This window comes from Rhinoraja longicauda, chromosome 14 (assembly GCF_053455715.1).
Source record: "Rhinoraja longicauda isolate Sanriku21f chromosome 14, sRhiLon1.1, whole genome shotgun sequence".
Lineage (NCBI taxonomy): Eukaryota > Metazoa > Chordata > Chondrichthyes > Rajiformes > Arhynchobatidae > Rhinoraja > Rhinoraja longicauda.
In genome coordinates this window covers 49,937,885-49,952,572 of record NC_135966.1, presented here as the reverse complement: position 1 = coordinate 49,952,572, position 14,688 = coordinate 49,937,885, and the positions used below count along the sequence as shown (strand labels likewise).

The 14,688-nt window shown below is 45.9% G+C and overlaps 1 protein-coding gene across 1 annotated transcript in view; it reads right to left on the bottom strand.

The window, feature by feature from the left end:
- Window positions 1–4,511: 4,511 nt before the first annotated feature.
- LOC144600253 (B-cell receptor CD22-like) overlaps window positions 4,512–14,688 on the bottom strand; it is a 60,823-nt gene continuing 50,646 nt past the window's right edge. The window contains exons 10-14 of the mRNA XM_078411815.1: window positions 13,217–13,456; window positions 12,695–12,790; window positions 11,638–11,699; window positions 8,496–8,696; window positions 4,512–5,283 (exon numbers count right to left, since the gene is read on the bottom strand). Coding sequence (XP_078267941.1) covers window positions 5,125–5,283; window positions 8,496–8,696; window positions 11,638–11,699; window positions 12,695–12,790; window positions 13,217–13,456 — 758 coding nt within the window. The 3' untranslated portion in view covers window positions 4,512–5,124. The remainder of the gene's footprint in view (window positions 5,284–8,495; window positions 8,697–11,637; window positions 11,700–12,694; window positions 12,791–13,216; window positions 13,457–14,688) is intronic.

Here is a 14,688-nt window from a genome sequence, read left to right as displayed (position 1 = left end):
GTGTGACCGCACTGTGTGTCCGCACTGTGTGTCCGCACTGTGTGTCCGCACTGTGTGTCCGCACTGTGTGACCGCACTGTGTGACCGCACTGTGTGACCGCACTGTGTCCGCACTGTGTGACCGCACTGTGTGACCGCACTGTGTGTCCGCACTGTGTGACCGCACTGTGTGACCGCACTGTGTGACCGCACTGTGTGTCCGCACTGTGTGACCGCACTGTGTGTCCGCACTGTGTCCGCACTGTGTGACCGCACTGTGTGTCCGCACTGTGTGACCGCACTGTGTGACCGCACTGTGTGACCGCACTGTGTGACCGCACTGTGTGACCGCACTGTGTGACCGCACTGTGTGACCGCACTGTGTGACCGCACTGTGTGACCGCACTGTGTGACCGCACTGTGTGACCGCACTGTGTGACCGCACTGTGTGACCGCACTGTGTGACCGCACTGTGTGACCGCACTGTGTGACCGCACTGTGTGACCGCACTGTGTGACATTTTCATGCTGTTCCCCTCTGTGTTAGTCTTATATTAGTGTGGTGACATTCTTTGTGGGGCCACACTCAATTCAGTTTGTGATATGATAACACAATAATCCCAGAAGACAAGTTCAAGGTTTCCAGCAGTAAGTGGGGATTTTAAATTTAGTTCATTAAATAAATCTGGAATAAGAAAAGCAATTATGTTGACCACAAATGCAGCGGATTTCTATAACATTATTTTCTGGTTCATTTAAGTACTTTCAGGAAGGACATATGTCATCTATGCCTCCCCAGTTTGGATAGAACTCTGGGCCCCACAGGAATGCGATTAAGATCATAAGTGATAGGAGTAGAATTAAGCCATTCGGCCCATCAAGTCTACTCCGCCATTCAATCATGGCTGATCTATCTCTCCTGACCCCATTCTCCTGCCTTCTTCCCATAACCTCCGACACCCGTACAAACTTTCAAAAGCCTCGCAAACTTTAGATTCAATTAGGAAAAGATAATGAATTCTGCATGACTGGTGACACCCACATCCAGCACATAGAAAAACTGTGTTACTGCAGCTTCACTGAAAAAAGGGCATAGACACAAAAAGCTGGAGTAACTCAGCGGGTTAGACAACATCTCTGAGAGAAGGAATGGGTGACGTTTCGGGTCGAGACCCTTCTTCGGACTGAGAGTCAGGAGAGAGTGAATCCACTGAGAGTCAGAGCAAAACATCGTGTTCATGCTGTATAATTAGTGGTGGTACGGCTTTCTGCTGGGTTTACTTTTAGTTTAGTTTGGAGATACAGCGTGGAAACAGGACCTTCGGCCCACTGAGTCCACACCGACCAGCACATTAACTCTACCCTACTCTGGGGACAATTATTATATTTTTACACCAAGCCAATTAACCTACAAACCTGTACGTCTTTGGAGTGTGGGAGGAAACCGAAGATCTCGGAGAAAACCTATGCAGGTCGCGGGGAGAGCGTACAAACTCCGTACAGACAGAACCCGTAGTTCTGCATTCACAATGGTTGGCTGGTTGCCATTATTGTCATGTGTACTAAGATACAGTGAAAATCTTTGTTTGCCTGCAATCCTGTCAAATCACACGACACATGAGCACTCCAGCTCTGCACAAGTACAACTGGTAGTGCAGAGAGCAAAATACCAGAGTGCAGAATGTAGTGTTATAGCATTACAGTTTCAGAGAATGTGCAGTTAGGATGGAAGAACAGGATTACACCCTCTACTTATGTGTGTTTAGTTTAGAGATACAGTGGGGAAACAGGCCCTTCGGCCCACCTGGCCCGCTCTGAGCTGCAATCCCCACACACTAACACTATCCTACACCCACTAGGGACAATTGTTTTACATTTACCAAGCCGATTAACCTACAAACCTGTACGTCTTTGGAGTGTGGGAGGAAACCGAAGATCTCGGAGATAACCCACGCAGGTCACGGTGAGAACATACAAACTCCGTACAGACGGCACCCGTAGTCGGGATCGAACCCGGGTCTTTTGCGCTGCATTCGCTGTAAGGCAGCTGTATGTGTTATTGCATTTTTATTGATTATTCTTATTGGTCTTATTGTCCAACTGCGGGTAATGTTTCATTTCACTACACATTTATGTGCATGTGACAAATAAACGACTATTGACTATTGATTGACTACCGCTGCGCCACCGTGCCATTTAGTAGTCTGATAACAGCAATGAAGAAGTTGTTTCTGAATCTGGTGGTGTGTGCTTTCAAACTCTTGTATATTCTGAAAGAAGGAGGAATGACTGGGGTATACACTGATCAGCCAAAACATTATGACCTGATGAGCCAAAACATTATGACCACCTGCGTGATATGTTGTTGGTCCTCCGTGTGCAGCCCCATACGCAGCAGGGTGCGATGCACTGTGTATCGTGACACATTCCTCCCGTGACCACCATTAAAATTTTCTGTGACTTGTGCCACAGTCGACCTTCTGTCGGTTCGGACCAGACGGGATAGCCTTCGTTGCCCTCGCGCATTGATGAGCACTGCCTGTTGCCGGTTTGTGGTTTGTCCTTCCTCGGACCACTGTCGGTAGGTACTCACCACTGCTGACCGGGAGCTCACCACAAGCCTTGCCATTTCAGAGATGCTCTGACCCAGTCGTCTGGCCATAACAATTTGGCCCTTGTCAAAGTCGCTCAGGTCTTTACTCCTGCCCATTTCTCCTGCATCCAACACATCAACTTCAAGAACTGACTGTTCACTTGCTGCCTAATATATCAAGGTGCCATTGTAACAAGATAACCAATGTTATTCACTTCGCCTGTCAGTGGTCATAATGTTTTGGCTGATGTAAATGCTCCTTGATTACCGCATACAGGCTGCTTTCCGGAGGCAGCAAGAAATGTAGACGGGGAGAGGCCGGGTTGGGTGGTGGACTGACCCGCATCCACAACTCTTCGCAATTTCTTCAGGTTGTGGGATAGAGCTGTTCCAAAACCATGCTGCGATGCATCCTGATAGGATGCTTTCTACGGGCCATCCGCAGACGATGGTAAGAATTGCCTGGGGTGGTAGACACGTTGGTGTGCTTTCCTGACTGCAGCTTCAGTGTAGTTGATCCAGGTCAAACGGTTGGTGATATCCATGCTAGCAATTTGAATCTTTCAAGCATCTCCACTCCAGCACATGCACCACCTCATCTCCTGATGTCAAGAACTAGTTCCCTCATCTTGCTGACACTGAGCAAAAAGTTGTTCTTGAGCGAAGTCTAAAGGGATAGCATCTGTGATAACATCTTACCCTATCTCTTTTTTCTCTCTTTGCCTCTGCCTTTATCCCTTTGCTGGATATTTCTCTCTGTCTCTTTTCCTCAACCAGTCTTTCTTTCTCATTGCTTCTGTGAGCTCTCATATTCCAGCTCTCTCTATTGCCCCTCACATACCACTCTTTCTCTCTCCCTCATCTCTTTCTCTCTCTCATTCTCTTGCCCTGATCTTTCTCACTCATCCTCCCTATCCCTTTCTCCCCCTCCCCAACTTATTTCCCCCATTTCTTTATTTATCCCCCATCTTCCGTTCTCTCTACCCCCTCCCATTTTCTTCCTTCATCCCTCTTTCTCTTTCCCTCTCTCTCTTCCTCTTCCTCTCTCTCTCCCTAACTCTACTTGTCTTTTTCACCATGAGTCCCAGTTGAATTTATACCTCCTTCCTGGCTGTCATTCTATGGTCCTCAATGTCATAGAATCACAATGCCTCCAAAGACCATTCAGCCCATTGAGTTCCTGCTGGAACATCTCTCCAAAGGCGTTACAGAGTACACTCCACCCTGACCCGACCTTTTCCTAGTGCTAGGCCTGTGCCCAGGAATTGAGTGTGATTCGTGTGTTTGACGTGTATCATGAATCTGGCTTGCATGTGGGTCCCAGTTGCCCTCTTAATTATGCATCAGATCAGTGCAGCGCCCAAAAAAATCTCAGAAACCAGTGGTTAATTTCTCAAACAGTTTGTTTTATTCAGAGCTTATCAGTATATACAGGCTAGAGGATCCAAAGTGCTGCCTTGACTCAAAACGCTTACAGCAATGTATAGTTTATTGCATTAATGGTCACATCGTGTTAGTGGTCACATGCGGATTTTACAATAATTTAGCAGTAAGCTTTGTAGTCTTTGATCCTTGTTTCATCTCGATGGGAGGTACCTCGGTCTGCTCCAACTCTTCTTTCTGTGCGTAAAAAGCCACATCCCCATTTGGTCTGTAACTGGGTATCGTTGATCATCTTATCTTCTGATCAATAATATTGCATTCACCCTTGCTTACAAAGACTCTATGTTTATCTTTGCTCAAGCTAACTCGGCCTCGCAATCTCTAATGACCTCCACTCCTAACATGACCTTCACTCTGAGTGGGAAGGAACTACCAGTGCTGGTTTACACCGAAGATAGACACAAAAGGTTGGACTAACTCAGTGGATCAGGCAGCATCTTTGGAGAGAAGGAATAGGTAACGTTTCAGGTCGGGACCCTTCCTCAGGGTGAAGACAACTGACTGATAGACAATCTTGACTGAAGAAGGGTCCCAACCCGAAACGTTACCTACTACTTTTCTCCAGAGATGCTGTCTGACCCGTTGAGTTACTTCAGCATTTTATGACCTTCATTCTGTCGGCTTAATTTTCCATCTTACTTTTCCAGTATGCGAGGCTCTCATCTTACATGTTTGCCTGGTTGTCTTATACGTTCCCAGAAATTCCCACCAACCTTGGGAATGCAATCATCAGAAGGTCCTCAGAGGTCGAAGGGAAATGCCTGACAAAGGCCATTGGATCTGGGCTGTAGATGCAGCCTTGTCCGTGTCATTTCTCGGTCGAGGAAAAGAAAAAAGAATAAAGAAACCACACGGACTGCCAGGAAAGCATCTCTTGGAGTATGTTACAGGTTGGAAAATGTTATTTTGCCCCAGAAGAATTCTGTCTGTAGTTTGAAGATGCTTTCCTCTTACGATAAATGTTCAGCTCCTTAGGCAATTTATTAGTTATTAATGGAATGACAGAATATAACGTTAGTGCACTGAAGTTAAAGATTAGCCACGATCTAACTACACGTCAAACATGGCTGAATGGCCAGCTCTCCTTCTATGCCTTGTGTTCTTATGTTCTTATTTCGCTTCCTCTTTAGTCTGCAGATTGTCATCCTTAATGCAGGCGTATAGGATGGTCTCTCCTGGATCCTCGTTGGCATCTCCGACCTCTCTAACGGTGGTCGTAGCCATCACCATATTTTCATACGAGACATCATCGTCGGACACAGTCACCTGCTAGAGAAATGATAAAATTAATCCAGTCTGAGGAAAGGAAAGTATTGTGTTTCCAAGTGAAATCATGCCTGAATTTTCCCTTGCCTTAGTCATCTGCTACTGAAACACCGAGCCACATCTACAGGCTTATGCATCCTATGTTCCCTTGGCTCTCTTGCCCAGAGTAGGTGAATCGAGGACCACAGGACATAGGTTTAAGTTGAAGGGGAAAAGGATTAATCGGAGTCTGAGGGGTACCTTTTTCATACAAAGGGTGGTGGGTATATGGAATAAGCTGTCAGAGGAGGTAGTTAAGGCATGGACTATCCCAACATTTAAGAAGCAGTTAGACAGCTACGTAGGTAGGACAGGTTTGGAGGGATGGGGGCCAAACGCGGGCAGGTGGGACTAGTGTAGCTGGGACATGTTAGCCGGTGTGGGCAAGTTGGGGCGAAGTGCCTGTTTCCACACTGTGTCACTCTATGGCACCGCCCCCACCACCTGCCCTCCCCTCCCCAACCTTAGCCACCCCAATCAATTATCTGCACACATACGTCGAGGAGTAAATTTACACAGAGGGGGAGCAGCGAGAGAGCATGTTGCTAAACTCTTGTCGAAGAGAGGAGGAGAACTTCTTCAAAGTGGACATACCTTGAGGAGGAATTTTTGAACATCGACTTCTCCAACTTTAGATAGTTCCTCTGTCCCTCTCTTCCCCTCCTCCTTCCCAGATCTCCCTCTATCTTCCTGTCTCCACCTATATCCTTCCTTTGTCCCGCCCCCCTGACATCAGTCTGAAGAAGGGTCTCGACCCGAAACGTCACCCATTCCTTCTCTCCTGTGATGCTGCCTGACCTGCTGAGTTACTCCAGCATTTTGTGAATAAATACCTTCGATCTGCACACATACGATCATTGAGAACTCTGCTAGTTTGCATCTGATTCACAATGTGTAGGAAGGAACTGCAGATGCCGTGTTTACACCAAAAATGCTGGAGTAACTCAACGGGACAGGCATCATCTCGATTCAAAATGTCATCGATTCCTTCTGTCCAGAAATGTTGCCTGAGTTACTCCAGCATTTTGTGTCTATTTCTGATTCACAATGTCCCCCTCAGCCGCAGCCCACTGCCTTCATTAGTTGGCATTGCTGGTGAGTTTCAGTTTTCAAAGTTGTCACCTTCATGGTCAGATTGCTCCATAACTGTGCTTCCCTGCTGCTGTAAATGTTCACAATCCGACCATCTCCACTGAAACATCTGCCTGACGCATTTTCCCTACTTCCTCAGACATTTATAGCAGTGTTACTGCCTTCTCTGTCTCCTTGCTTTAAAATGCCTTTCTACTGCCCAATGTACTGGTCTGATTTTGCTCTTGCCCTTTTTTCCATATTAAAGTGCTGCATAAATACAAGTTGTTGCTATTAAAAGACAATCCAAAGCTCAATGTCCTCTTGTTTCTTCTTTTTAGATCCTGCTGCTTCCGGTCCCTGTTGGATGACTAATCTGTCTCTCAGGTAGACTATAAGGAACACCTTGCCTATTCATGAGCTTGGAATTTGAGGACAAGGCACGAGCTATTTCCGATGCTGTGGTTCTTGGATCTTGGTCCTTGGTCCTTCAAAATATTCCAAATGGAATTTAAACTGGAGGTGGCGGAGTATGGACTTAAAGCATGAAGGGCTTCTTGGAGAAGAGCTGCCTTAAATGTAGTTGCGTCTGGTTGAATAACTATAGTAGGGTGAAGACTATTCCATGCTTTAATTGTGCCAGGGAAGAATAAATTGCTATACACATCTGTCTTGATAGCTGGTATCTCAAATTGAATCGAATGGCCTAGTCTATTGTGCCCTCACCCTCATGTGGATAAGCTACAACATGAAGCAATATTGCCAAACTCCAGCTGATACCACTAAATGGGCAAGATTCTTCCCCTCAGAAGTGTTTTGATTTTTAAATATATGTCTAATTTTGCCATTGACAGTACTCCTGTCCTAGCCACCTGACACACAAATCTACAGTAGACAGACACAAAAAGCTGAAGTGACTCAGATTGAAGAAGGGTCTCGACCTGAAATGTCACCCATTCCTTTTGTGTCTATCTTCGGTTTAAACCAGCATCTACAGTTCCTTCCCACACACAAATCTACAAAATGCACATTAAATACATCCCAGCACTCATATGCAAATTTCTGATATGCACGTTTCAAACTTGAAAAAAATGCACTTGGTGATCTCGGCTAAAGTGATTTGATATTGTCTCCTGGGTCAGTAGGGAAATATTTAAATTAGTGACCAATGGTTCTGAAGAAATACATTCTGCTAAAATTCTAAACAATAATGAAACGCCATAATTAAAGAAATAAGGTAAAATTTAAATCAAATTGAAGTGGTGAAAGGCACCATTGTGCAGAATTTCCCAAGCTATCTGTGATCAGGAATCAAAGTACACCGTAAACGTTTGCACGTAATGCAAATTAAAACTGACATAAGAAACCGCAATGGAATGGAAGATGAAGCAAACAAACTCACAGAGCCTCTAAATGCTACATGAATGTTAATGTTAACTAGACCAAGTGGACCGTTGGGCCCAAACCTCTCCTGCATTGGTGCAGCACCCTCTCCTCCCCCCCCTCCCCTCCCCCCTCCTCCCCCTCCCCCCTCTCCTACCCCCTCCCCCCTCCTTCCTTCCAGTAAGGAATTTAGGAGAAGCTTATCATATCATATCATATCATATATATACAGCCGGAAACAGGCCTTTTCGGCCCACCAAGTCCGTGCCGCCCAGCGATCCCCGTACATTAACACTATCCTACACCCACTAGGGACAATTTTTACATTTACCCAGCCAATTAACCTACATACCTGTACGTCTTTGGAGTGTGGGAGGAAACCGAAGATCTCGGAGAAAACCCACGCAGGTCACGGGGAGAACGTACAAACTCCTTACAGTGCAGCACCCGTAGTCAGGATCGAACCTGAGTCTCCGGCGCTGCATTCGCGGTAAAGCAGCAGGATATTGCAAGCAGTGTCACATCACGCATTTGAAGCAAGTGTCATAGATACATTTCAATTCACTTATGTTGCAAAGTAAATCAGAGAGACAGATGTATAAAAGGAGGTGTTGATAAGATGCAGTAAGAACAGAGATAGCCCATGGGCATACACACCGGATTGTCCCAATGACCTGATTCTGAGTGAACTATCTCTTGTGGTTGGATGCCAATGGAATTACCTGTGCGTTATCAGGTTTATCTTGATCTGAGTTGCGTCCTGCTGCTTTCAAGCCTTTGCGCAGAGAGGCAAACCGCAAGGACGCGTACTGCAAGACATCTCCAGCGCCTTTCTTCGAAAATGTCCATTTCCTTTCTCCACTCTTGGCCTCACACAAGTTGTCATACACACCAGTGACGTCAGAACTGCTTGTTTGGCTGACCTGCAGAAGAAACCATCACTTCAACTTATTTTCTTTAAGTGAAGCCTTTTCAAAGCCATCGTACACTTGTAAAGATGAGAGCTTGGATTTCCCTGAAGGGGTTCCAGCATTTATACCTGCCATCCGCTTTCCCTATTCCCCTCAAATGCATCGTCTCCTTCTCCAGAAGACCAAGATGAGTGTCCCTGATGGTTCTGGAGACCGGTGAAGTTCCGGGTAGCAACAGAGCCTCAATCAATATAATGAGGTTGCAAAATGAACCAGAAACTAACCTTTTCTGCACCACCCTGGAAGTCTTTGGCAGCCAGTAAAAACTTTTGCCATCTTTACCAGCTGTCAAAAGCCTAAATAACCTTCAACGTCTCTCAATATGATGAATGATGATCATTTAATGAAAGAATGGATTGATTGGGCTTATTTTCGCTGCAATTTAGAAGGATGAGAGGGGACCTTATAGAAACATATAAAATTCTTCAGGGATTAGACAGGCTAGATGCAGGAAAAATGTTCCCGATGTTGGAGGAGTCCAGAAGCAAGGGTCACAGTTTAAGTAGGCCATTTAGGACTGAGGTGAGAAAAAACTTTTTCACCCAGAGAGTTGTGAATCTATGGAATTCTCTACCACAGAAGACAGTGGATGCCAATTCACTGGATGTTTTCAAGAGAGAGTTAGATTTAGCTCTTAAGGCTAAGGGAATCAAGGGATATGGGGAAAAAGCAGGCACGGGGGTACTGATTTTTGATGATCAGCCATGATCATATTGAATGATGATCAAAGGACCGGATGGCCTACTCCTGCACCTATGTTTCTATGTTTCCACATTGCTATCCATCCATGCATGAATAGGTAAGTCAGAGCTTCCCAAAGTATGGTTGGGGTGGGGGTTGGGATGGAGAGAGGGCACATTAAGAAGGAATTATTGATTATTTTGAATAAAAATCCTGCTCGTCCAGTTGTAATCACCGGTAGCCTCTTTAACTTTCCATACCCGAGTCTATTCGTGAATCAGACAGTCAGAGGATCAAGAGGGGAAAGATAATTTTCTTTCAAATTCTTTCTTTCTTTTTGGAATCTGGGTGCCATTTGCGAAACCCAGCCTTTATCATCATTGAACTGGGCAGCTAATGAGGCCAGTTCACAGGACACACACTATGCACAGAGTTTAATCGATGAAGACAATTAGAAGCAAACTGTTTGCAAACATTGGGTGCAAGGGTAAAGACTATTATTAGTTTAAAGGAAATATTGGTTGAATGATTGTAATGTGTGTTCTGTGGAGAAGATTTTTCTTGTAGCTTTACCTTACTCTCTCGTTACATCAATAAAGAAGGACAGAGGGGTTTCCACAATTTGCTGGCCAACCTCTGTCTTTCAAAGGAAACTATGAAAGTTTGTGGTTTTGGAAACCACAAATGATTTATTAGATTTCCATAAATAATCACCGTATTTGCAAATAAAAATAATTAGCTGAAACGTCAGTGGTATGAACTCTGAAATGTAAGTAAATGGAATTGATATGAGATGTTATGTTCCAGCTTCTCATAACCAGGGGCAGCACAGTAGCCCAGCGGTAGAGTTGCTGCATTACAGAGCGGGAGATCCGGGATCAATCCTGACTACGGCCACTCTCTATAGCGAGTTTGGACATTCTTCCCGTGACCGCGTGGGTTTTCCCCGGGTGCTCCGGTTTCCTCCCACACTCCAAAGGCGTACAGGTTTGTAGGTTAATTGGATTTGGCCAAATTTGTAAATTGTCCCTGGTGTGTCGGATAGTGTTCGTGCATGGGGATCACCGGTCGGCATGGACTCAGTGGGCCGAAGGGCCTACTTCTGCACTGTATCTCTAAAACTAAAAATTGAAACTAAAAACTAACCAGGAGTGGCTTAACCTTGCACCTGAGTGAGCCCAATGATGCCTCAATAACCAAGTAAGTGTCAGTGGGCTGCAATGGTATTGAGGAATGGCTGCCTGCAGTGGCTGACCCTGCTGGGAGTTGATAACAAGAAAGGTGGAGACATTTGGCACATTTTGATTGATGTTCTATTCACAGCCTGAGTATCATAGAGTCATACAGCGGGGAACCACGCCCTTCGGCCTAATTTGCCCACACTGACCAACATGCCCCATCTACACCAGTCCCATCTGCCTGTGTTTGGCTCGTATCACTCTAAACCTGTCCTCTCCATGTACCTGCCTAAATGTTTCTTAAACCTGCCTCAACTACCTCCACCGTTAGCTCCTTCCATATACCCACCACCCTTTCTGTGAATGAATTCCCCCTCAGGTTCCCATTAAATCTTCCCCCCCCCCCCTCACATTAAGCCTATGCTCTCTGGTTCTCGATTCCCCTGCTCTGGCCAAGAGACTCTCGCATCTACCCAGTCTATTCCTCTCATGATTTCGAACACTTATTTGCCAGATTTATTGATGGACAGAAATATCTTCTATTTGCAACTATTTAGCAGGGTATTCAGGCCAGGAGCAATGCCTCTGCTTACACCCCTGCACCCCTTCAACTTAAGCCCTTTACCATACACCCATCAACTCCCTTTAGATTCCTTTTGGATATTAATCTTCATGAAGCAGTAATTTACAGAGGCCATATTTGGGACGTTGGTGGGATCGGGAGCACCTGGTAGAAGACCAGGCCATCATCACAGGCAGTACCCAAGGTCAGGATTGAACCTGGGACCCTGGAGTTGTGAAGAGACAGCTTTATTTGCAGACAGTGTGTGGGAGGAGATGAAATGCCATTGTTGGTATCACATGAAGGTACTTTTGAAGCGTTAGGAGCAATGAAGGCCACAGGTGAGGCCAAGTAAGACTGACCTCCTCATGACTGCTTTCAAATTGAACGTCTAGTTCATTCGCAGTTTAATCCACCTACAAATAATCTCCTTCGAGAGCACATTTTTGGAAGGAGTAACAACTTCACAAACCTCTGGCAAACTCTGCATTGGTGTGTAGATAACAGGTTGATCTTCACTTTCCGACATTTTCCCTGGAAAAGAAAGGGAAAGTTGTTGTGAACTGCACTGCTCATTTATTTTTGCCCCTACGTTATGGGTTCATGTCTCATGTCAGGAACTGGACCAGAAGGTCAAGGCGATCACTTCAGGTCTGAAGAAGGGTCTTGACCCAAAACGTCACCCATTCCTTCTCTCCAGAGATGCTGCCTGTCCCGCTGAGTTACTCCAGCATTTTGTGTCCATCTTCTATAAGGGGCTCTGGTTGGGCTGCTAAATCATACAAACTACTTTGACCCCTCTGTATAAAGTTCAGGATAATGTGCGATTGGGTAAAAACAACAGTGGTTATGCCACCCTGAGTGATGGGCATCACTGATATGGAAGATGCCGCCAGACAGGCAGCTCTAGTCTATATTGACATCAGTAGAAAACCAACAGGCCTGTTAAAGGGGGAGGAAGAAATAGATGGTGAGGAAGATAAATCATAGAAGCACTTAGCCAAAAGAAAATCAGGTAGAATAAACCACCAAGACATGAGATGATAAGAGAGATGGAAGGTGTGAGTTTCAAAAGCAATGTTCACAGCTGAATTCATAGCTCCTTCAATGAGCCAGCACAGGCATAGTGGACTGAATGGTCTCTTTCTGAGAATACACAAATGGTAAACACAAAATGCTGGAGTAACTCAGCGGGACAGGCAACATCTCTGGATAGAAGGAATGGGTGACATTCCGGCTCGAGACCCTTCTTCAGACTCCATCCTATATCCCCGGTCGAATCTATCCCCACTTATGTCCAAGACACCTCACACGCCGTTCGTCTCTTCAATGACTTTCGTTTTCCAGGCCCCCCCACTCCCTCATATTTACTGTAGTCTGATGAAGGGTCTTGAAAAGTCACCCATTCCTTCTATCCAGAGATGCCGCCTGTCCCGCTGAGTTACTACAGCATCTTATGTCCATCTTCGGTGTAAACCAGCATCTGCAGTTCCTTCCTACACATGTACAAATGGTAGCAGGGATCTTACCTTTGATCAGTTTTTTCCTCTGAGTCCAAAGCAAAATGCCAAAGGCGATCAGGATTGCAGCAATGGATCCTACAATTACTAGTCCCAAGATGGCACCTGAAATGGTCAATGAAACACAGTTTTTTAAATTTGCAGACATATTGGTGGGGGAAATCTACTGTTATGTTTCTTTTCAACGCCCTAAGGAATGATAACTGAATCAATTTGGATGTGCTCACACAAAAAGTTCATGAACTTAACAGCACGGTAACTGACTGATAGACAATCTTGACTGAAGAAGGGTCTCGACCCCAAACGTCTCCAGAGATGCTGCCTGACCCACTGAGTTACTCCAGCATTTTGTGTCTACCTTCGATTTAAACCAGCATCTGCAGTTTTCTTCCCTACACGTTATACAATCAAGGTTAATTAATGATATTGTTCCCTTTGTGTAGTTGTTGAATGTTGATAGTTTGAATGTTGTTGGCAAAGTTTTGTTGTCCACTTAGCCTGAGGTGTGCAATTCCGATTATAGACACGTACCCTGTGTTGACTTGAAACATCGTTCCTCTGAACGCATAGAGCCAAGTTTATTCTGAGCTTGGCATGAAACACAACCGCTTGTCGTTGTTTGCAGAAGCAGTGTGCTGGTGGTCCAGGTGCCATTGAGCACCTCTGTGGTCATGTCCGTGTTGTTCCAGGAAATCCTTGCGGGGGGATTGGCTTCAGTAGTACAGTGGAAACTCATCCCATCCCGGGTCAGGTTTACGTGAGTAGGTTTGTCTGCAAGAACAAAATGACGTTAGAGATGATAGATTTTCTTTCTTGCTGTCCCCACAAACTCAATGTCACAAGGTTGCAGGTGACAAAGTTGCAAGGATGCAAATTGGTGGTATAGTGAGGAGTGGAGGAAGGATATCTACGTTTACAGCAGGATCTAGTTCAGCTGGGAAGTTGGGCCAAGGAATTGCAAATTGAATTTAACGCTGGCAAGTGTGAGGTGTTGCACATTGGTCTGTCAAACCAGGGCAGAACTTACAGAGAAAATGGCGGAGAGTGTTGTGGAACAGAGAGATCCCGGAGCACAGGTGCATAGTTCCCTGAAAAAGGCCGATTCAGGTGGAAAGAGTGGTGAAGAAGGATTGGGAAGAGTGCTGAGTACAGAATTTGGGTTATCATGATGCAACTGTACAAGTCGTTGGTGAGACCACACATGGACACTTGAACCGCATGCAGTTCTGGTCACCCAGTTGCAAAAAGGAAAAGGTGAAAAGGGACCAAAAAAGATTCCACAGGATGTCACCTGGACTAGTGGGCTTGAGCTACAGGGAGAGGCAACAATGCTTTATTCTGGAGCATAGCAGGCTGACGGGTGACCTTAGCACAAGATCATGAGAGCGTGGATAAAGTGAACACTCACCGTCTTTGTCCCCAGAGTAGAGGAGTCTAAAACTAATGGGACCATAGTCTTAAGGTGAGAGGGGAGAAATTTAAGAGGGACCTTTGGGGCATTTATTTCACTCAGAGTGTAGTTGGCATCTGGAATTAGCTAGCAGAGGAAGCTCGAAAAATGGATACAATTATAGGCATTTAGACAGATAAATGGACAGGAAAGATTTAGATGAATACTAGACCAAGTGGACCCGTTGGGCCCAAACCTCTCCTGCATTGGTGCAGCACCCTCTCCTCCCCCCCTCCCCCCCTCCCCCCTCCATCCTCCCTCCTCCCCTCCCCTTTCCCTCCCCCCCACTCCATCCCCCTTGTCCTCACTCCCTCCCCCTCCCACTCCCCCCTCCTCCTCAACCCCCCTTATCCTCCCTCCCCCCTTCTTCCCTTGGAGATGGGGAGCGTTGATGCACAGCTGTTTTCAGGTCCCTCCAGAGCTGTTCGATCGGGTTCAAGTCCGGGCTCTGGCTGGGCCACTCAAGGTAATTCACAGACTTGTCATGAAGCCACTCCTGCGTTGTCTTGGCCGTGTGCTTAGGGTCGTTGTCCTGTTGGAAGGTGAACCTCCG